Source organism: Bos taurus, chromosome 29, assembly GCF_002263795.3.
Source record: "Bos taurus isolate L1 Dominette 01449 registration number 42190680 breed Hereford chromosome 29, ARS-UCD2.0, whole genome shotgun sequence".
In the NCBI taxonomy this organism is placed as follows: domain Eukaryota; kingdom Metazoa; phylum Chordata; class Mammalia; order Artiodactyla; family Bovidae; genus Bos; species Bos taurus.
The window spans coordinates 20,327,203-20,348,979 of NC_037356.1; the positions used below are offsets into that span (position 1 = coordinate 20,327,203).

General features: G+C 37.1%; 1 protein-coding gene across 3 annotated transcripts in view; it reads right to left on the reverse strand.

Annotated features, from left to right (window-relative positions):
* Window positions 1–21,777, reverse strand: part of LUZP2 (leucine zipper protein 2) — a 516,697-nt gene that overhangs the window by 246,927 nt on the left and 247,993 nt on the right. For all 3 annotated transcript variants that reach the window (XM_005226734.4, XM_005226735.5, NM_001102336.1), the window contains 1 exon segment: window positions 16,768–16,830. In XM_005226734.4, the coding sequence (XP_005226791.1) occupies window positions 16,768–16,830 (63 nt within the window).

Here is a 21,777-nt window from a genome sequence, read left to right on the forward strand (position 1 = left end):
TAATACAGTCCATCTACAGAGAGGTTGGGACTGTATTTGTTAGCTATGCTTATATACTCTAGCTTTTCCCATGGTAAGATAATAGAATGCATTTCTATTATTTTCTTCTCAGTTTTCTGTTCCTATATAGAACACACATTCTGCTGCTAAGTCGCATCAGTCGTGTCCAACTCTGTGCGACCCCATAGATGGCAGCCCACCAGGCTCCCCCATCCCTGGGATTCTCTAGGCAAGAACACTGGAGTGGGTTGCCATTTCCTTCTCCAATGCATGAAAGTGAAAAGTGAAAGTGAAGTCGCTTAGTCATGTCTGACTCTTAGCGACCCCATGGACTGCATGCAGCCTACCAGGCTCCTCCGTCCATGGGATTTTCCAGGCAAGAGTACTAGAGTGGGGTGCCATTGCCTTCTCCAAGAACATACATACTTACTGTAATTGGGAAATAACATTTACCCTTTAAAAGGTCTTATTACATGTATGTAATATGTTAAATGTATATCTTTATTAATGAAATCATAAAATATAAATCATGAAAAATATGCTTCTCGTTTTTAGGTTTCTCTGAGACACACATTATAATATCTTCGCAACTCTGAGAGCTTACATAAGAATGTATTTATGTAGTAAGTGACTTAGTACATAATGGGGACACTATATATTAATGTCCCCCATCATGAATTAGTACCCAGTGGGGGACACGTGTTCCCACCAGGCGAACGCAAGTTAATACAATGTTGTGCTCAGTGGCATGACTCTTGAGTCTACCTGAAGAGCTAGAACTTAGAGCTTCCAAACACAAACTCAAATAACTGCACTTGGAGAATGTTAACAGGATGTTATACTATGGTTTCTGTGAGTTATACAGAACTACTGTCAATTTGAAACAACGCGACCCCACAAAGCATCAGCATAGATTTTTAAGGCTCCAACTTTTCATCTGTGAAAGGAGAATGCAGGCTTCCCTGGTGGCTCAGTGGTGAAGAGTCTCCCTGTCAATGCAGGAGACTCAGGTTCTTCTCTGACTCAGGAGACTCAGGATCTTCCCTAGGAAGATCCCACATGCTCTGGGGCAACTAAGTCCATGCACCACCATTACTGAGGCTGTGAGGGGCGACTACTGAAGACTGTGCTCCTAGAGCCTGTGCTCTGCCACAAGAGAAGAGAAGAGCACCAGAAAAGAGCACAATGAGAAACCCACACAATGCAACTAGAGAGTAGCCCGTGTGTGTGTGTGTGTGTGTGTGTGTGTGTGTGTGTACCTAGAGCCTGTGCTGTGCCACAAGAAAAGAGCACAATGAGAAACCCACACAATGCAACTAAAGAGCAGCCCGTGTGTGTGTGTGTGTGTGTGTGTGTGTGTGTGTGTGTGTGTGTACCTAGAGCCTGTGCTGTGCCACAAGAAAAGAGCACAATGAGAAACCCACACAACGCAACTAAAGAGCAGCCCGTGTGTGTGTGCGTGTGTGGGTGCGCGTGTGCGTGTGCACTTAGTCGCGTCTGACTCCTGCCACCCCAAAGACTGTAGCCTGCCAGACTCCTCTGTCCATGGAATTCTCCAGGCAAGAACTTGCCACAACTAGAGAGAAAGCCTGCGTAGCAACAAAGACCCAGCACAATACAAGAAAATAAAATAAAATTGAAAAAAAAAAAAAAGGAAGGAGAAGGGCAGGCTAAATGCTGTCTGAAACCTCACTTTTGGTGCATATAATATTACTCAGGTAGAATCCTAGCCATAATTTTATTAGATATAAGGATTTCTTTATTTTATATAATTTTTCATCTTCATCCTAATCATATTATAATAACATGTTAGGATTGAACTGACCACAAGGATCATCTAGTCAAGTTCATTAAACGTCCTAATAAAATGTTAGACTCTTCTGCCGATATATCATTAATACTCCCAAGTAAACAAGGATGTCTTCACAGGTCACAAGCCACTTTTAATTACTCATTTCAACATTTCCAAATAAGGTCCACACTTTAGCAATTCACATAATGACACTTACAATAAAAACTGATGCACCTTTTACAAACATCATTAATCATAAATCCACCAACTCATTCATTTATTCAAACCTTAGATTGTTAACTCCTTCTTTGCACCCTGCTCCTTTCTTTTCTGCCCTGAAGAATTTAGAGTGTAGCAGTTCCTCAGAATGCAGCAGATAGGTTAACAGTCAGGTTAAAGACAGGTAAAGACTGTTAAAGACAGTCAGGTTAACAGAAACTAACCAGCAATGTGATGGAATTCAAACAGAGAGGTAGTTACAGCCTGTGATGGCACAGATAAGTCAGTCAATTTACATCCGAAGTGTCTTCAAAATGGTGTCTTCACAGAGGTGTCATTCAAAAAGGAATTCTATTTACCTGAATTGTGTCTGACTGCAGGAAAGACATGGGTTTGGGGCATGAAACCTATAGACATTTGGAAAAGGCCCTACTCTTTTACTTTCACTACACTTTGGCAAAGCTGTGCAATTCTAAAAAGGATCAAGTTTACTGTTTCATAAACAGCTGATCCCAAATGAGTTCTATCTAATATCTGGACACACAGTTTTATGCATCAAACTTATGTTAAAAAATAAATGTGACACAAAAGTAAATTTTTGTGAAGATTCTACCTTTCCATGGTCAGGAGCAAACAGTGCAAAAAGGACTACTACTTCACTTAATTATCAAATCACTATGGTCCTGTTTAGGTGGAGGACTCAGACACTCTTGAAAGGAATATGAATTTCATTAAGCCACAGTGTTTGCACGGCTTTACAGAAAGAGACTGCAATTTGTGATAAAAACAAATTAGAGATCCTGATTCATTATTGCTCAACAATGAATTCAGCTTGCTTTGAAAGGAAATGGATGATATGTTTACCTTTCTGTGACATAATCAATGAGCAACTTCCAAAGGCTGGAAGAAGAAGGTGTTTACAAAAAAATCTAACTGAGCCAACACTAAGTAAATACACTGATAACAGTGTACCCTTAGAATTTGTTATGGTCACCATTTTTTCAAAGGAATCTTCAGAGATTCCTAATTAAAAAGTAAGAAGGTTTGGGAGATAATTTTAATTTTAATGATGTAAAGTGATAAATATTTTAAACTGATGAGTGAAATACAAAGAAAAAAAAGCGGAATTAATAGAAGATAGATGAATACCCAGTTAAGGAAACCCACCAGGAAAGTCTGCCTCTGACATTACTGGAAAATAAAAGTTCTGTATCAGCTAACACAAAGGAAGTGCTATGTTCTGTTCTATTGATTCTTAAGATATTAAGTGTGAAGTGACTCGCCTTTAGTCGCAAGCTCCGTGTCTGGGGACGTTTTTACTGTTACAATACCAGACAGGCCTAGGAACTGCACGAATGACACCGCTTATAAAATTTATATTTTGTATATTTATCCTTATAAATTTAGATTTCTAAAGATCGTAATTTAGGAAGCCTCCTTCCTACCAAATTCGGTTTTACTCTCCATCTTACAGAATGTTGATCCTGAAAAGAAAAAAATAAATTCCCCTAAAAGAGAGGTATCCCTAGAGGACACAGGCAAGGTAGTCTTTAGTTATTTTTGTAAAAAGTTGCCATGTATCACGAACTAAATTAGAAACTGGGGATACATAAAGAACAAATAGAAACTTGCCCCTCTCTACCACAGACAAGTTCAATGCAGTGTGATAACTTTTAAGACGTGAGAAGTGTAGAGCAGAACCAGAGCATATAGAGCAGACACTGATCTAGTTCTGACAAGGAGTGCAGGGATGAAGCAGAGAGGTCCACAGATGTCGCAGGATAAAGATCCAGGTATGGAGACGAGGCTGTGCCTTATCCCAGCACCAGTAGAAGACAAGACAGAGACAAGCTGGCAAGGTCTCTCGAATAAGATATAGAACAGATCCTAAAAGTAAAGAATGTTTGACCTGAAAAGAGTTTCTGGATTGATCAAGAACTCATCACTTAGTTGAATGAATAAAGACAACTCCAGTTACTTGGTGAGAAAGAATTAACTATTTAAAAGAACAACTACAGTCTTCTGCTTTTTATATAGCCATGAACTCAGAGTTTTGATCATATCCACTGTCTATAATATACTCGTGTAGCCCTGACTAACTGAAAATCATGCTAGGGGCTAGAAATGTGATACCTTGAAAAGTGAGTATGTTTCTAGCTAAAAACCATTTGTTCTATTACCAAATAAAAGACTGGGAGAATGGACATTGGTGGACATATGGTTGCTTCTACAACACTTGCCTTCTTTTAAATTCTGCTGGTGACCAGGAGAGGTAGTGACTAGAAGACAGTATGTCAATAGGATACATACATAAAGAATAAAATACAATTTTTCTGCTTAAATCTAGAAAAGTGTGAAATGCATGAACTTTTGAAATTGTCTATAAAAAGTAGTTTGAGATATACAGGTTAAAAAACTAAAATTTATCCTAAGCAAACTATCATTTAATAGCCCAATTGCAGCCACAGGAGAAGGCTATATTTTAATGTCCAAATAATTCAAAATGCTTATCAGCACAGTCATTTTGATATGAAAACTTACTCCTCAAACTTGGAAAATATTATAATTTTATTTGTAAATATGATATCAATTGATACTTGAGATTTTTGATGGTTTTAAGTTAGTTTATTTAAAAATTATATCTAGTAACATCAGATAACTTTGAATTGTGAGTTATAATTCTGTCATCTCATTTAGGAAAAAAAAGGTAAATATAATTTTATTAAAAGCCCAGAGGAGTAGTTTTTCATCATGTCAACAGAGGTATGATTTTATCTAGAAAGAAAAAAATCCATGGAAACATAAGAGGTGTAACATCCAATGTAACAGAAACAGCTCTATGAAGAATACAAAGAGAGGTTTATTTTCTCACGGCTGTAGCAAGACTAGGGAGCTTACCTGCATGTGATATTTAGAAAGATGAAAAGAGACAGTTATTTAGGTGGTTATTTTCACATTTATTTCAAAGTCGATAGTCATGGGACTAGGAGAACTCCAAGGAGAGTGAGAAAAGCACCTTAAATGGAGAAGAAAAATTGAGTGCTTAGTTCCTCCTCCACTTTTCTAGCTCTGTGAAACTAAGCAGCTTGAAAAGTCTCTAAGAGTTCATTTTCCTTTTCTCTTTCTTCCATTTCAGAATATGTTCTGCTTCATGGCTGGATTGGGCAAAAGAACTTGCCATCAAGAAGTGCAAATACACGTGTAACTTATCAGCCATAGCAGTTCAATGACAGTGGCAGTCTTTATTCCTTCTTTGGTGAGAGATTCTTTACTGTTAAAATACGTAAATCTAGCAATAAAACAGTCAACAAGTACTTGTTTGGACGTGTTTCTTCTCCTTACCTATCATGAAAGCAGTACTTATTCCATCCTCTTATACATGCTTAAATGGATTCTCTCCAAAAATTTTTCTCATACAGGATTCAGAGTGCCAGGAGAAATATCAACAACCTCTGATATGCAGATGATACCACTCTGAAGGCAAAAAGTGAAAAGGAACTAAAGAGCCTCTTGATGAGAGCAAAAGAGGAGAGTGAAAAAGCTGGCTTAAAACTCAGAATTCAAAAAACTAAGATTATGGCATCCAGTCCCATCACTTCATGGCAAATAAATGGGGCAAAAATAGAAACAGTGACAGACTTTATTTTCTTGAGCTCCAAAATCAATGCAGATGTTGACTGCAGCCATGAAATTAAAAGGCACTTGCTCCTTGGAAGAAAAGCTATGACCAACCTAGATAGCATATTAAAAAGCAGGGACATCACTTTGCTGACAAAGGTCCATCTAGTCAAAGCTATGGTTTTTCCAGTAGTCATGCATGTATGTGAGAGTTGGACCATAAAGAAGGCTGAGTGCTGAAGAATTAATGCTTTCAAACTATGGTTTTGGAGAAGACTCTTGAGAGTCCCTTGGACTGCAGGGAGACCCAATCAGTCCATCCTAAAGGAAATCAGTCCTGAATATTCATTGGAAGGACTGATGCTGAAGCTGAGGCTTCAATCCTTTGGCCACCTGTGAAGAGCTGACTCACTGGAAAAGACCTTGATGCTGGGAAAGACAGAGGGTGGGAGGAGAAAGGGGCAACAGAGGATGAGATGGTTGGATGGTATCACTGACTCAAATTGACATGAGTTTCAGCAAACTCCGGGAGATGGTGAAGGACAGGGAAGCCTGGTATGCTAGAGTGCATGAGATCGCAAAGAGTTGGACACGACTGAGTGAACAATAACTAGTTGTAGCATCTTTACAACACTCTGCCCCATCCATATGCAGTCTGTGTCCTTGAGTAAAGACTACTTAAGGTTAAGGGATGGAACTCTTTTCAAGATAGGACATTATGATGGTTAGGCAGTAGGTGCCAGTGCTGATGTTGGTTTGGACCCTTGATGCAAAAAAGAGGGATAACAGGCTGAAAAAAAAAAGTTGCTCAGTCATGTCTGACTCTTTGCAACCCCACAGACTATATAGCCTGTCCGGCTCCTCTCTCCATGGAATTCTCCAGACAAGAACACTGAAGTGGGTAGCCATTTCCTTCTCCAGGGGATCTTTCCAACCCAGGGACAGACCTGGGTCTTCTGCATTGCAGGCAGATTCTTTGCCAGCTGAGCTACCAGGGAAGCCCAGTGGAGTGAAGGAAGGACTGAGAAGCAAATACAAAAGAATGATGACCCTCAAAGACTGAAAACAAAGCAGTTCTTCCATTTTCTTGCAGATATAGAGAAGAAGATCATTTACTTAGTATCATGTGACTAAAGCTTCCCTAGTGTCATTTTTATTGAGAAGTTGAATGTGGCAAGTAAACATAAAACGAGAGAAGCAAAGATCCTTAATATGTTTGTTATGAAGGTGTAATTATATAGAAGGGAGCATTCTTAACAAAGATATGGTAATGCAAATACATCATTCACGACTTGGGACTTGAAATGATTAAAGTATTACTTACATGCTCTGATCTGAGGGTTAGTTAGAAAATGAGCGAGGCTAACAGGGACTAATAGAAGTGTTTGATGGCTTTCTTTATACATTTTACTCTATCAGTCCAATAGCTCGTTACTCTTTTGCAACGAATCTTTCTTTCCTGTGGGAAATCATCTAAATTTTGAGTCAAGTTGATCCCATCAAGAAAGGATAGAAATGTGACTCAGACTTGGCCAAAGTGCTCATTCCCTGGCCATGGTGACTGATCTGGGCATACAAACAATTTAGACTCTTTCCTGGGATTTTTCTGCTCATGCAATCTAAAAAGGCAGTCTCGCTTGGCTATTTTTGCTAAGCTGGTAGAATATTAGTCAAACAGTTCTTGGAATTCCTGTTTGCCATGTGGAGAGAGACACGATGAGAGATGGAATGAGACTGTCTATAAGTTATAGAGACAGAGTCCTGTCTTACCTTGGTATTTTTATTTAAATGAAGTATGGAATTTTAGTGTATTTGTGTGTTTAAGACTGTTCCCTAAGCAAATATTTGTCCATAGTATTGCTTACTGATGAACCCATTTTGCCACAGCACCCAATGAGAATAATAACTATGATGATGATAATAATTTCCTTTTGTTACAAGCTAAATGTCTAAGCATATGCTAAATGTCTTTCATATTTTGTTTTTTCATTTACTAAATCAATAATATTCTTAGGTGTTTAAAACTTATAAGATGATGTTTTACAGAAGATGCAAAATTAATAAACAAAACATTCCCCTTACCTGAAGCATGAGAGAATAATAGATATTCCTTATCACAGAACAGAAACAGTGACCCAGATGCAGTCAGGGGCACAAGACATAATTTCAAAGGAAAATTATTCCTAAAACTGGGGACAATGTTAGCATCTAGACAACATTCTCAAGAAGGAAGTTTGAACTTGGTGGAATTAACTGACTGCAACAGTAAATAAAATGAGATTTTAGGTAGACTGTAATCTCTCATAAGCAGTCCTGGTTTATTTCAGAAATGCTGAGTAAAAATTCTGTGTCCTTGTAAACCGGGAAGTTTGTTGTAATTATATCTGATAGTGGAACTTTTCAGATTTATTTTTCTGTTTTTTTTTTTTACCCTGGCTGTATCAATCAGTTTGGCTGCTTCCAACCCATTTTTTATAACACATACTTACAGCATTGATTTTAGGACCAAAAAAAGTATTCTTTGCAAGTTAACTGGCCTGAAATTGGATTCATCTACAATCATTAAAAATTAATTACTTCCTTCACAGCAACTAAAAATCTTTTCATCTACAAGAAAACTTCTGAGGTATTCACCTTTTTTAAGCTTGCTTTCTTGATTATGAATAAATAGCCATAAGTTCTAAGCACTTTTCTTTTGAAACTCACCCTTCAATGATATTTTCAGTGGCCACCACACTGAAGATATTGCCTTCATCTGCCCCTTTACAGTATTTTATTGTCAAATGCTAATGCTAATTTCAATCTGTTTTTATGGTAGATAAACAAAATCCATGGCTCCTCTGTCCATGGGATTCGCCAGGCAAGAATACTGGAGTGGGTTGCCATGCCCTCCTCCAGGGGATCTTCCTGATCCAGGGATCAAGTCGGTGTCTCTTATGTCTCTTGCATTGGCAGGTGGGTTCTTTACCACTAGTGCCACCTGGTAAGCCCGACAAACCTTACATATGGATCTAAATAAGCAGTATGAAAAGTACTTCCATAGACAGATTCGCATCTAATAAAACTGTTTCTCTTTCACTATTAAAATATTGAGTAAGACTTATACCTAGTAAAATGTTCCCTCCTTTCCTGTTCAAAAAAAAAAAAAAAAAAAAGGCCTAAGCTGTTTACCTAAAATATATAAAATGGCATAGATGGTAGGTAGGTAGAGTTGTTTGAATTGTATCACCCTAAAATTCATGTCTATCTGGAAGCTCAAGTTGTGCTCTTATTTATAAGAAGTGTTTCTGTACATGTAATTAAGATAAAATCAGGTTATACTGGATGATGGTGGGTCCCAAATCCAATAACAGGTGTCCATAAAGAAGAGGAGAAAAAAAAAAAGATTCACAGACAAGGCCACAGGAAGATGAAGAAGAGATTCTTGACAAGCTGAAGAATGTCAAGGATTGCCAGGAGGCACCAGGAAGTAGGAAGCAGTGAAGCACAATTACTCTCCAGAACCTTCAGATGGAGCACGGCCTTGTCGCACTTTTTTGATTTTAGACTTCAATCCTTTGAACTGTGAGAGAGTACACTCTTATTGTTCTAAGCCACCCAGCTTACGTTACTTTATTTCAGTAGCCCTAGGACTTAGTACACATGGGTTACAATAAACTTTAGACACTAGATACACAATTAACCAAGATAACCAGTTGGCCAACATCTCTCGGAAATAATCACTTTAATAAAGTGAGAAAGTTGTAATGAAATTATTTGAAAACATCTCAGGCATGTCCTGGACTCAGTACATATTTGACTCAAAATGATTAATCTGTAGGCAAGCATGAGAATCCGTCTCAGAATGGTGACCCTGGAGCACTCTATCACATTATGAAACATCCCATCAGTTTCACTTGAGGGTGCTTATTGAGGCAAGAAGACAGAATAATTTATTTTACAGACACTTGCAGCCACAAGAATTGAACCAAAATGGGTTTTCTTCTTTAACTTTACTAGAGCTTTCTCTAGATCAGAGGTTATTGACCTTTATTATTTTTTGTTTCAGTCATGGACTCTCCCTGAGAATCTATATCCCGTCTTTGAAAAATACAGTATGTACTTTCACGTTTTTTTTTTTTTTCCTGTTATCTAATAATCTCTGGATGGTCAGATACTCCATGATATCTTGCAGGGTCTCTAACCATCCCTACTGAAGAGAATAGCAAATTAGAGAAACTAGCTTCCATCTCCAACTGTGGACACAGTGGCCAACGTTTATTCAGTTTATTTAATTCACTGGTGCTAAGTATAGGCTTAAGTATGGCTTAAGTTTACTCTCATGTAAACCGAGTTCTGGCCCTGCGTTGTGTGTGTCTGAAAAAATCTGAATTATAACATTTTAGGGAAAATAAGATTATAACTTTGAGGAGTCAGCATCTAGTTGAGGAAATAATTCATACAAAATCAAAGCTAAAGTCAGATGATAAAAGACAGGTAAGAGGCTACATATACACACATGTACACAAATGGATACTCTATAAATGTTACTTGAAGCATATCTCTCAACTACTCACAACCCTTCAATGATGGCTTAACTTATATTCCAGCTAGTTGGCACAGACTCTAATTCTTTTTTAAGAAAAATTAATACACACACAACCACATTTTGTAACATTGTTTCCACAATGTGAGCAGTTTTTTCATAGTGTTAATCCCCTTTTCCCAAGGAAAAATTAAAGCAAACAAGTTAGAAATAAAACAAACAAATCCTCTCTGTTTCTAAAGTTCATTGCAGCTCTTGGGAAAACAAAACTTAGTTTATGTTTTGCTAATTAGACATGATCCCTGAAAAATGTAAATACAGCAATTAGTTACATGGGTTAGATGTTATCCATTGTCTGATACACAGGGTTATGGTTATGCGATCCTGGAGTCCCCTGTGATGGAAAGGTAACGTTGGCTGGCAGCTTCTTAATCTTGGCAGAGGTAGCCCTGCCCTGAGAGAGCCAGCTCTGAGGTTTGTTTGTGGAGTTGTTCCTAAAGCTTAGTCTACAAACTGTATGTACACCTCTCCTAACACATTGCTGAGGTCTCTAAATGGCTTAATAAGTCATTTTCTTATCAGAGGTTGCTTTTTTTCACATCTGAGAACAGTGACTGATACATGGCCCCTAAAAACCCATGTTTTACTTTTCCTATAACTGCATATGTGTCAATGGTTGTTTGGAATGCTTTGAAAATCCACAGATCGGCCAGTGACTTGACCTCTAGCAAAGTTTTTTAGCCAGGCTTTATAACAATAGAAATAGATCAAAACATTAAAGAAGGTTAAATCAGTTATTAGTAGGAGATAAAGAGGGCAGGTTAATATTTCAAAGTTGGGTTAAACTATATGAGTCATGTGAAAAACAAATGAGCAAAATAATTGAGAGACCAGAAAGAAAGAAAATCAGAGCCATGAAATAGTGCGAGGGAAAACCTGCTATAGAGAGTAGTTTTTTTTTTTGCCACATCTAATTTCTATCACTGGACAGAGTAAGTTTCAGTTTTAGGTGTCTGACTTCATGATTACTACTTTTAAAAAACATGATTTCTTATTTTTATTCTTACCTTGAACTATCTTGAATAATTTTCATGGAAACAATCAATCATAAGCATCTATACTAAAACTAACCATCAGAGAAAAGAGTAGGGGTTGGGGGGTAAGCAAAATATCAATAATGTCAGATATGCAGATGACTGGAGAAGGCAATGGCAACCCACTCCAGTACTCTTGTCTGGAAAATCCCATGGATGGAGGAGCCTGGTAGGCTGTAGTCCATGGGCTCAGGAAGAGTTGGACACGACTGAGTGACTTCACTTTCACTTTTCACTTCCATGCATTGGAGAAGGAAATGGCAACCCACTCTAGTGTTCTTGCCTGGAGAATCCCAGGCACAGTGGAGCCTGGTGGGCTTCCATCTATGGGGTTGCACAGAGTCGGACATGACTGAAGCGACTTAGCAGCAGCAGCAGCAGCAGCATGCAGATGACACCACCCTTATGGCAGAAAGTGAAGAGGAACTAAAAAGCCTCTTGATGAAAGTGAAAGAGGAGAGTGAAAAAGTTGGCTTACAGCTCAACACTCAGAAAACTAAGATCATGGTATCTGGTCCTGTCACTTCATGGCAAAGTGAAAGTGAAGTGAGGTCCCTCAGTCATGTCCAACTCTTTGCGACCCCATGGACTGCAGCTGACCAGGCTCCTCCATCCATGGGATTTTTCAGGCAAGAATAGTGGAGTGGATTGCCATTTCCTTCTCCATTTATGGCAAATAGATGGGGAAACATTGGAAACCATGGCTGACTTTATTCTTCTGGGCTCCAAAATCACTGCAGATGGTGACTGCAGCCATTAAATTAAAAGACACTTACTCCTTGGAAGGAAAGTTATGACCAACCTAGACAGCATATTGAAAAGCAGAGACATTACTTTGCCAACAAAGGTCTGATTATGGTTTTTCCAGTGGTCATGTATGGATGTGAGAGTTGGACTATAAAGAAAGCTAAGTGCCAAAGAATTGATGCTTTTGAACTGTGGTGTTGGAGAAGACTCTTGAGAGTCCTTTGGACTGCAAGGAGATCCAACCAGTCCATCCTAAAGGAGATCAGTCCTGGGTGTTCTTTGGAAGGGCTGATGGTAAAGCTGAAACTCCAGTACTTTGGCTACCTGATGCAAAGAGCTGACTCATTTGAAAAGACCTTGATGCTGGGAAAGACTGAGGGCAGGAGGAGAAGGGAACGACAGAGAATGAGATGGTTAGATGGCATCACCGACTCAATGGACATGAGTTTGGGTAAACTCTGGGATTTGGTGATGGACAGGGAGGCCTGGCGTGCTCGCAAAGAGTTGGACACGACTGAGCGACTGAACTGAACTGAACTCACTAATTTAATACAGAATATAATTTAATATAGTATTAATATATATTTTAATATTAATCTAATTCTAGTACTACTGGGCTTCCCAGGTGGCACTAGTTGTAAAAAAAAATTCACCTGCAAATACAAGAGATGTAGGAGACACAGGTTCAATTCCTGGGTTGGGAAGATCCCCTGGAGTAGGAAATGGCAATGTACTCCAGTATTCTTGCCAGGAAAATTCCATGGAGAAAGGAACCCAGCAGGCTGCAGTCCATGGGGCCACAAAGAATTAAACAGGACTGAGCACAGTTCGAATATTTCCAGCTATGTGTTCCTTTAAAAAATTCTGAATATTATCGAACTTTCACATTTCATTAAGGAGTTTCAAACAAATCAGAATGCTTGTCCCAATGCTTAATTCTTCCTCATATTTCAACAACTATGTATTATCCTATTTCTCCCCTGAGCCTTTCCTGTGTCTAGGACCACTATGTGAAAGTCGCTCAGTCGTGCCCGACTCTTTGCAACACCATGGACTATACAGTCCGTGGAAGTCTCCAGACCAGAATCCTGGAGTGGGTAGTCTTTCCTTTCTCCAGTGGATCTCCCCAACCCCGGGATCAAACCAAGGTCACCCACATTACAGGCAGATTCTTTACCAGCTGAGCCACAAAGGAAGCCCCGAATAACTGGACTGGGTGGCCTATCCCTTCTCCAACAGATCTTCCCGACCCAGGAATTGAACTGGGGTCTCCTGCATTGCAGGCAGATTCTTTACTAACTAGAGAGACTTATTTTATCCTATAAGAAACAACAGATAAAATTACGAAAATTAGAAGTGACAATGGAGAGAAGTTGTTTTAAATGTGCAAATCAAAGAGAATTCTAAGCTTTGGTGCAACTTTTCATATTTGTTGTAACTATATAATACCCAAATACAAACTGCAAAATAAATAATTAAGTGTAAAAATGGATGACCTTGGCTCAGATCATAAACTCTTATTGCAAAATTCAGACTGAAATTGAAGAATATAGGGAAAAAAAAAAAAACAACACTAGGCCATTCAGGTATGACCTAAAACCAATCCCTTACAATTATACAGTTCAGTTCAGTTCAGTTGCTCAGTCGTTTCTGACTCTCTGTGACCCCATGAATCGCAGCACTCCAGGCCTCCCTGTCCATCACCAACTCCCAGAGTTCACTCAGACTCATGTCCAATGAGTCAGTGATGCCATCCAGCCATCTCATCCTCTGTCGTCCCCTTCTCCTCCTGCCCCCAATCCCTCCCAGCATCAGAGTCTTTTCCAATGAGTCAACTCTTATGAGGTGGCCAAAGTACTGGAGTTTCAGCCTTAGCATCATTCCTTCCAAAGAAATCCCAGGGTTGATCTCCTTCAGAATGGACTGGTTGGATCTCCTTGCAGTCCAAGGGACTCTCAAGAGTCTTCTCCAACACCACAGTTCAAAGGCATCAATTCTTCGGCACTCAGCCTTCTTCACAGTCCAACTCTCACACCCATACAGTGGAAGTGACAAATAGATTCAAGGGATTAGATCTGATAGAGTACCTGAAGAACTATGGATGGAGATTTGTGACATTGTACAGGAGGCAGGGATCAAGACCATCCCCAAGAAAAAGAAATGCAAAAAGGCAAAATGGTTGTCTGAGGGGGTCTTACAAATAGCTGTGAAAAGAAGAGAAGTGAAAAGCAAAGGAGAAAAGGAAAGATATACCCATTTGAATGAAGAGTTTCAAAGAACAGCAAGGGGAGATAAGAAAGCCTGTCTCAGTGATCAATGCAAAGAAATAGAAGGAAACACATAATGGGAAAGACTACACATCTCTTCAAGAGAATTAGAGATACCAAGGGAACATTTCATGTAAAGATGGCAACCATAAAGGACAGAAATGGTATGGACCTAACAGAAGTAGATGTTAAGAAGAAGTGACAAGAAAACACGAAAGAACTATAAAAAAATATCTTAATGACCCATATAATCACAATGGTGTGATCACTCACCTAGAGCCAGACATCATTCACGAGACTTCAATCTTCTCCCCCAAATCCCTTTATACGCATATGATCTCCCTCACCACTTCACATTTTGTTTAATCAACTTACCTTTTTATTTTCTTACTTCTGAACAAAAATCTTTTGGGCAGTGGACGTCCATATACTTTTACTGTGTAGAGTATGGATCCATTATTTTGTTCAATTTCTACATAATGATTATTTGTCAAAACAATAAATCTAAAATTTTAAGGAATTCATACAAACGAGTTAAACTAAAAGCATTCAGTTTAGAAGTTCATCACTAGGTTTTGTTAGAGAAGTCAATAACTTTTTCCGGTTATCAATTATCATCTTGCAGATTTTCAATAGGATGAAAGTAAAGAGCAAATTTACTTATCAGACTTACATTTGGCAGTCATTACTTCTGAAGAGTTGTACTGCTTTTAGAATTATTCTAATCTACACACTAGAAAATTAATATTAAACTTAAAACATATCCCCTGTTTTTATTTATTATTTATTTTATTAATAAAATAAAATATTTTATTAATCCTCATCTATACCTGTTATGAATAATTTATAGTTTGATTATGAAAAAGCTTCCTCACTGGTTGAATTCTAAATTAAAAAAAATTATCTATGATTAAAAGTTAACTGATAATACATATACAGAGATATAAATTAGCCCATAATCCTCTCATTATTATACAATCAAGTTTATATTTTTGTGTGTATGTGTATGGGTGTCTGTGTACAAACCCAGATGTATTTTCTTTCCAATTTTAATAATGGTTTTAATTTTGTTTTAAATATTCCTTTTACCTTAAATGACCCATGATAAGTTTTATTTTTTATTTTTATTTTTTTATTTTATTTTATTTAACTTTACAACATTGTATTTGTTTTGCCATATATCAAAATGAATCTGCCACAGGTATACATGTGTTCCCCATCCTGAACCCTCTTCCCTCCTCCCTCCCCGTACCATCCCTCTGGGTCGTCCCAGTGCACTAGCCCATGGTAAGTTTTAGACTTGAGTAGTCTAGCCCTCTCTGAGCCCCAGTGAACAAGAAATTATCTAGTAAGCTCAGTGTTTCAGTAACTCTACTTTGCTGACATTTTCCACTATAAACATTAAATCCAGGAAGATTTAGGCCTCAGGAAAAACATTATCAAGTTCATCTCATTAGACTTTCTTCAGAAGAGTTAGAGGAAAAAATCATTAGCAAGAAATGGAAATATAATAGAATCATAAGAAAGCCACTTAAAACTTTCCTTGTTTTCCTTTATCATTTTTTTGCATGTATGATAAATCATTTTAATGTAATAATCAGAGGACAAATGCTAAATCTTGATACCAAGACATTTATAAAGAGTGTTTTTCAACCTGGACATAAAAGTAGTATCAATTTAGGAATAATGTAGCTCATCTGTTGCTGCAATGCTTCAACAAAAAAACTGAAGAAGGAAAGAAGGGAGGGAGGGAGTAAGGAAGGAAGGAAAGTAAAGGAGAATAGTAATGGGTAAAGCAATTGACTGAGATTTAAAATTAACCTAGTGGGGTTGATCAAAGAAGATGCATGATTAATTATAGTTTAATTAATGGTTTAATAGTCCTACATAACTAACTGCAGTCAAGAAAAAAAGAAATAAAGAGGTGGAATATAAATGTGAAAAAATTTAGAAAATAAAGTAGTTGTATAACAAGATAGACAAAAAAATCAAAAGAGAAAAAAATGCACACAGCATTTTATAGGGTCCTTATATTTTAAAGACTGTAAGGAGAGTAGTTACAACTATTTGCTTGTATTCAAGTCTCTTTAGTTTAAAATTATCTCACATAATTTTTTGATTCTAGATTGGCTTTTCCTAACATGAAGGCCATTTCTAATTAACTTTCTTCATCAGCTCCTGTGCCAGAATTATGTAGATAAATACATTTATGAAATAAACATAATTTTTAATATTGTCAAAACAAAATATTATTAGAAGGATAAATAAATTGGAGATTATGAACTAATAACATTGTCACATTTGTGATATCACATATCACACATATCACAATTAAATTAGGAATTATCCTCTCTGGAATTCTTAACCTTATAATTTCTCCCCATTAGTACACAGCTAAAGGCCAAAATCAAATGTGACCAATACTCTAAAGTTTATGGCAAATCAATATTTGTATTTGTGCATATTCTTTGACTTCCATAAAACTCCCTAAAATATAAGTCTTACCTCATTCTGGAGATCTCGAATCATTTTGCTCTTTCTTTCCATTTCAGTCTTTAGAAAATTAATCTGAAAATAAAGAGGATACTATGTAGACGCATTTCACGTTCATTTCTATAGCTTTTATGTTTATTTTTACAATTTTTGAAGTATAACCTAATGATTATCTCTGTCAACAAATATGGAAAAAGAACAAAGGATTAAAATTTTCATTAACCAAACTTTTATTGCCCAATTCATAAATATATCTGCTAATTACATAAAAATACTCTTTTTCTTATGTAATGAGATATTGTATTTTAATTGAGAAATGCACATTATGACTATGATTCTTTCACCGGTATAAAGCTTAATTTTTAAAAATATGGTTCCTAAACACAGCTAGAGTCTAGGGTTGGGCCTAGGAATTTCTTTTATTAAAACACTCTCCAGGTATTTCTGACACATGGCCAAGTATGAGCGGAATTGCACAGTGATGCTCCTCACCTGAAGCATGGACCCTTATAAATACTGTGCTAAAGAAACCAAGAGGTTTCTGCCTATATACAATATTGTTGAAATCTGTAACCAAATGGTAACAAAATCTAAATCAAACAATTTTTGATGGTCAAACTACATATAAAATAGAAGCAGAAGCCTGAGAACTATGTCCATCATTCGGCCATAACAATTTTCAAAGTTAAGTTTGAATCATGAAGGTACTGACAGCAACCTGAAAATGTGAGTTATACTCATTTCAATTTGATGGATAAAACAAAGTTATCACTAGAAGGACTTGATGACAATCAAACTTAGATATGTGTGCAAAGTAGTAGTATATGTCTCCCCCAAAATAGCTTTTATACCCATTTCTACTGCTCCAGGCTGGTATCAACTTACTGGTTACCACTGTTATGGACTAGACCAACTCTTGTGGTTCTGTTTATCACTGCAAGATGCCTTCAGCAATAACCATCAGGAAAGTTTGAAAAAAAAAATAAGGGTTTATGACTTATGAGTCCAGGAAATTACATGGTATAGTTGGAGGGAGTTTGTGAGGAGAGAGAGAGAAAAGGAGTCCATGAACCTGGGGTTCTGCTTTTATTGGGGTGGAGGGTGGGGGCCTAGGGTTTCAGAATGTTCACTCTTTATTGGTGACTTTAAAATATGAGTGGTGATTTAAAGTGCAGAACAGAAAATCACTAAACAAAACAAAAATCAAGAAGCCCCAAAGGTTAGTTAACAAACTTAAATTAACCAAAACCTCTGGGGAAAAAAAAAAAAAAGGCTCACTGGGGAGCAGAGGTGGGAGGTACAGCTGATTCTTCAAGTCAGTGGTTGGCAAAGTGTTTATTGGAGTGGTTGCCTCTTTAAGTGGCCACCACTACAATCAAATCTTTTTTTTTTTTTTTAATTAAAAAAATTTTATTGGAGTATGAGTCAGACACAAACTACAAAAAGAAATGCAAACCATCAGGACTTACAATACTCTACCTCAGTACTTAATGGGCACCAGAAAATTTTGGTATGTACAGATTTGTCTTTAGTTTTGGTTATGAACTACTTAAAGCTGTCTTGCTTGTATGAACAACCTGGTGTTTCAGTGATGCCATGAAAGTGAAAGTGTTAGTCGCTTAGCCGTGTCCAACTCTCTGCAACCTCATGGACTGTAGCCCGCCAGGCTCCTCTGTCCATGGGATTTTCCAGGCAGGAATATTGGTGTGGGTTGCCATTTCCTTCTCCAGGGGATCTTCCCAACCCACAGATCAAACCCAGGTCTCTCACATTGCAGGCAGATTCTTTACCGTCTGAGCCATCAGGGACCATGGGGACAGTGATCTCATATTATCTCATCAGTGATGCCATAATTTTCCCCAAATCCTCACATTTTGATACTATTTATTATATGTTCTCCATAATTAACACTTAACTTTAATTAACAGTGTAATGAAGATATACTGCAATGTCAAGACTAAAAAAAGGACAGAGACTTGGGAATGCAATGTTCAATTATTCAGGACCTACAATACATTCAGAATATTCAAACGTCATAGCATTTTGAAACCACTGGTCTAGAATCCCAGCAGGTTTTAAGATTCCTGGAAAATCAGAAGTGAAATAGTTCCTAGAGACAGAACATAACACTTATTTACCTTGAGTAAAGGATAGATGGCCATAATTCCTTATTCTTAATGAGAGTCAGAGCTTGAAGCTAATTCTTGCCTTCATACTAATTATGTCTCACTTAGGGCAAGTTAAGCCATAAACATTAACAAGAGTGGTGAAATGCATCCAGAGAGCATTGATGGATTTAATTACTCCGCTACACCTGATAGATCATCCTTTCTTGCTGTTTGTTAGGTTTTTCATACGGGACACGGTTTGTAGGATTTGCTACTCCATTATCTGCTTAGAGATCAAAACAGATGCTCACATGTTCATAAAAATTATTTGCAAATGGAATTAGATCAAGACAGCTTTAATTTTCATTAAAATGCTTTTTCATTTTAATTTTCAAAATTTTGTCTTCTTTTATATTTTGTGATTTAAATGTACTATCACCTTCAAGTTTTATAATGTTTTACTATGGACTTACTGGGGATTCTCAGGTGGTGCTAGTGCAAAGAACCACCTGCCAATGTAGGAGACAAAAGATGCGAGTTTTATCCCTAGGGTTCTGATTGCTGGGTCAGGAAAATCCCCTGGAGGAGGGCATAGCAACCCACTCCAGTATTTTTGCCTGGAGTGGGAAAAATATGGACAGAGGAGCCTGGCAGGCTGTAGTCCATAGGGTTGCACAGAGTCGGACTTACTAATATGGGTATTTGCAACATCTTTTGCATAAAATATACAGTCTTCTTTTATGGAAAAAGGCAGAGTAATCAGATATGTAATGAAGGGCAGCACATAAGAGTATTTGCTCCTAAGTCATGACAATATTTACAATATCAAATCCAAATGTTTTCCCTCTAGTTGGGAATGAGCAGTTTAAATTTCTCACTGTCCCCTTCTTATCCAACATTAAACTATATCAACTAGAGTCTTTCTAGCAGAAAGAATAATCACTGAATTATTTGTAACAATTAAACTTATATACTTATTTAATCCTCAATAAGTAGAAAAAGCACAAACCTTTTGAGTCTTTACCAGAGATTGGAAGTGAGGAGTCCCAGTAGTATGAAATCTATTTTTTTCTAGATTCTACCAGATAAACATTAAAAAAAAACACATACTTCTGCTAATTAAATATATTTTATTCCCATATTTGTTAAGCTTTCTGTCATCTATTTTTGTACTTTGACTTAGGACTTATTCATCATTCAACTCAAAGCACAAACACATTTCCTTCAAAAGACAAGTATCATTTATTTCCACAGGTGTTTGCATTCATTGATCTTGATGATATATTTTGTTAATATAATCTTTAATTTGCTCTTATAGAATTTTTACATGTACATTCATTAATATAAAAATAGCTATTAATTTATATATATAGCCATTAATTGATTTTGGAATCATAAATGATGATGTTCATAAAATTAGATGAAAGTTTTCAACCTTTTTTCTTTTTTTCAGAAAGTATTTGCCTATATTTGAAATTGGGTCTCAGATGGCGCTAGTGGTAAAGAACCTGCCTGCCAGTGCAGGAGACATAAGAGACTTGACTTCGATCCCTGGGTCGAGAAGACCCCCTGCAGTAGGAAATGGCAAGCCACTCCAGTATTCTTGCCTGGAGAATCACATGGACAGAGAAGCCTGGTGGGCTACAGTCCATGGGGTCACAAAGAATTGGACACAACTGAAGCAAATTAGTCAATATTTGAAATTAGCTGATCTTTAAAAATTGGTAGAAGTCACCTTCTAGCCCTGGAATATATGGGAAAAGAAGTCTTTCAGCATAATAAAATTTTGAATGTATTCAGTTATTCAAGTATTACATTTCTTCTTGCAAAAATGTTAGCATTTTATATTTATTCATCTAGAAATTTACATATACATTTTAAATGTGCCAGTGACCTGTTGCTCATAATAACTTATTTTGTTTAATTCCTGTTATGACTATTAGCTCTCTTTTAATTAAACATTTTAAAATTGGAGTCTTTTTATTCTTAATCTTTCTCAAAGCCTATTTATCAGTCTTTTCAAATAACTTAAAAATCCTTTTTTTTCTATTTTATTGTTGTCTTCACCAACTTTTATAATACTCTCTTTCTTACACTGATGTTTTGCTTTTTCAACTTCTTGAATTTTTGTTGCTAGTACTGTCTTTCTGGAAAAAATGCATGTAAAGCTCTGAATCTACCTCAACTATTACACTGGCACATAGTGTCTTCATTATTATTATTTCTTTACATATTTTATTATTTCTTAGTAACTAAAGAGTTATTAGGAAATGTTTTATATATTTTCCAAACATAAGGAATTGTTTAACTATTTATTTAAACATTTATTAAAATACATTGAAACTTTTGCTATCAGTAATTTTTTGCCTACATTATTCTTTCAATTGGAAATTTTATTTATTACAATTGTTTTCTTTCTATTGAGTAGATTAAATTTAGTTTCTATTTAAACTATATGCCAGATAACAATTTTAGGGTAATCATGCATGTTATTTTAATTTGAATTATTCCCCAAATTCTTCAAATAAGGAAACTTGCAGGTTAAAGAACTTAATTTTATAGACAATAGATGGACCACTGGGCTTCCCAGGTAGCTCAGTGGGTAAAGAAATTGCCTGCAATGCAGGAGACACGAGTCCAGTCCCTGGGTTGGGCAGATCCCCTGGAGGAGGGCAAGGCAACCTGCTCCAGTATTCTTGACTGGAGAATCCCATGGACAGAGGAGCCTGGTGGGTACAGTCCACGGGGTCACAAAGAGTTGGACATGACTGGAGCGACTGAGCACGCGTGTACAGATGAACCACTAGGAATTTAAACCTGAATATTCTTATTCTGTGCTTCCCTGGTGGCTCAGATGGTAAAGCGTCTGCCTGCAATGCAGGAGACCTGGGTTCGATCCCTGGATCGGGAAGTT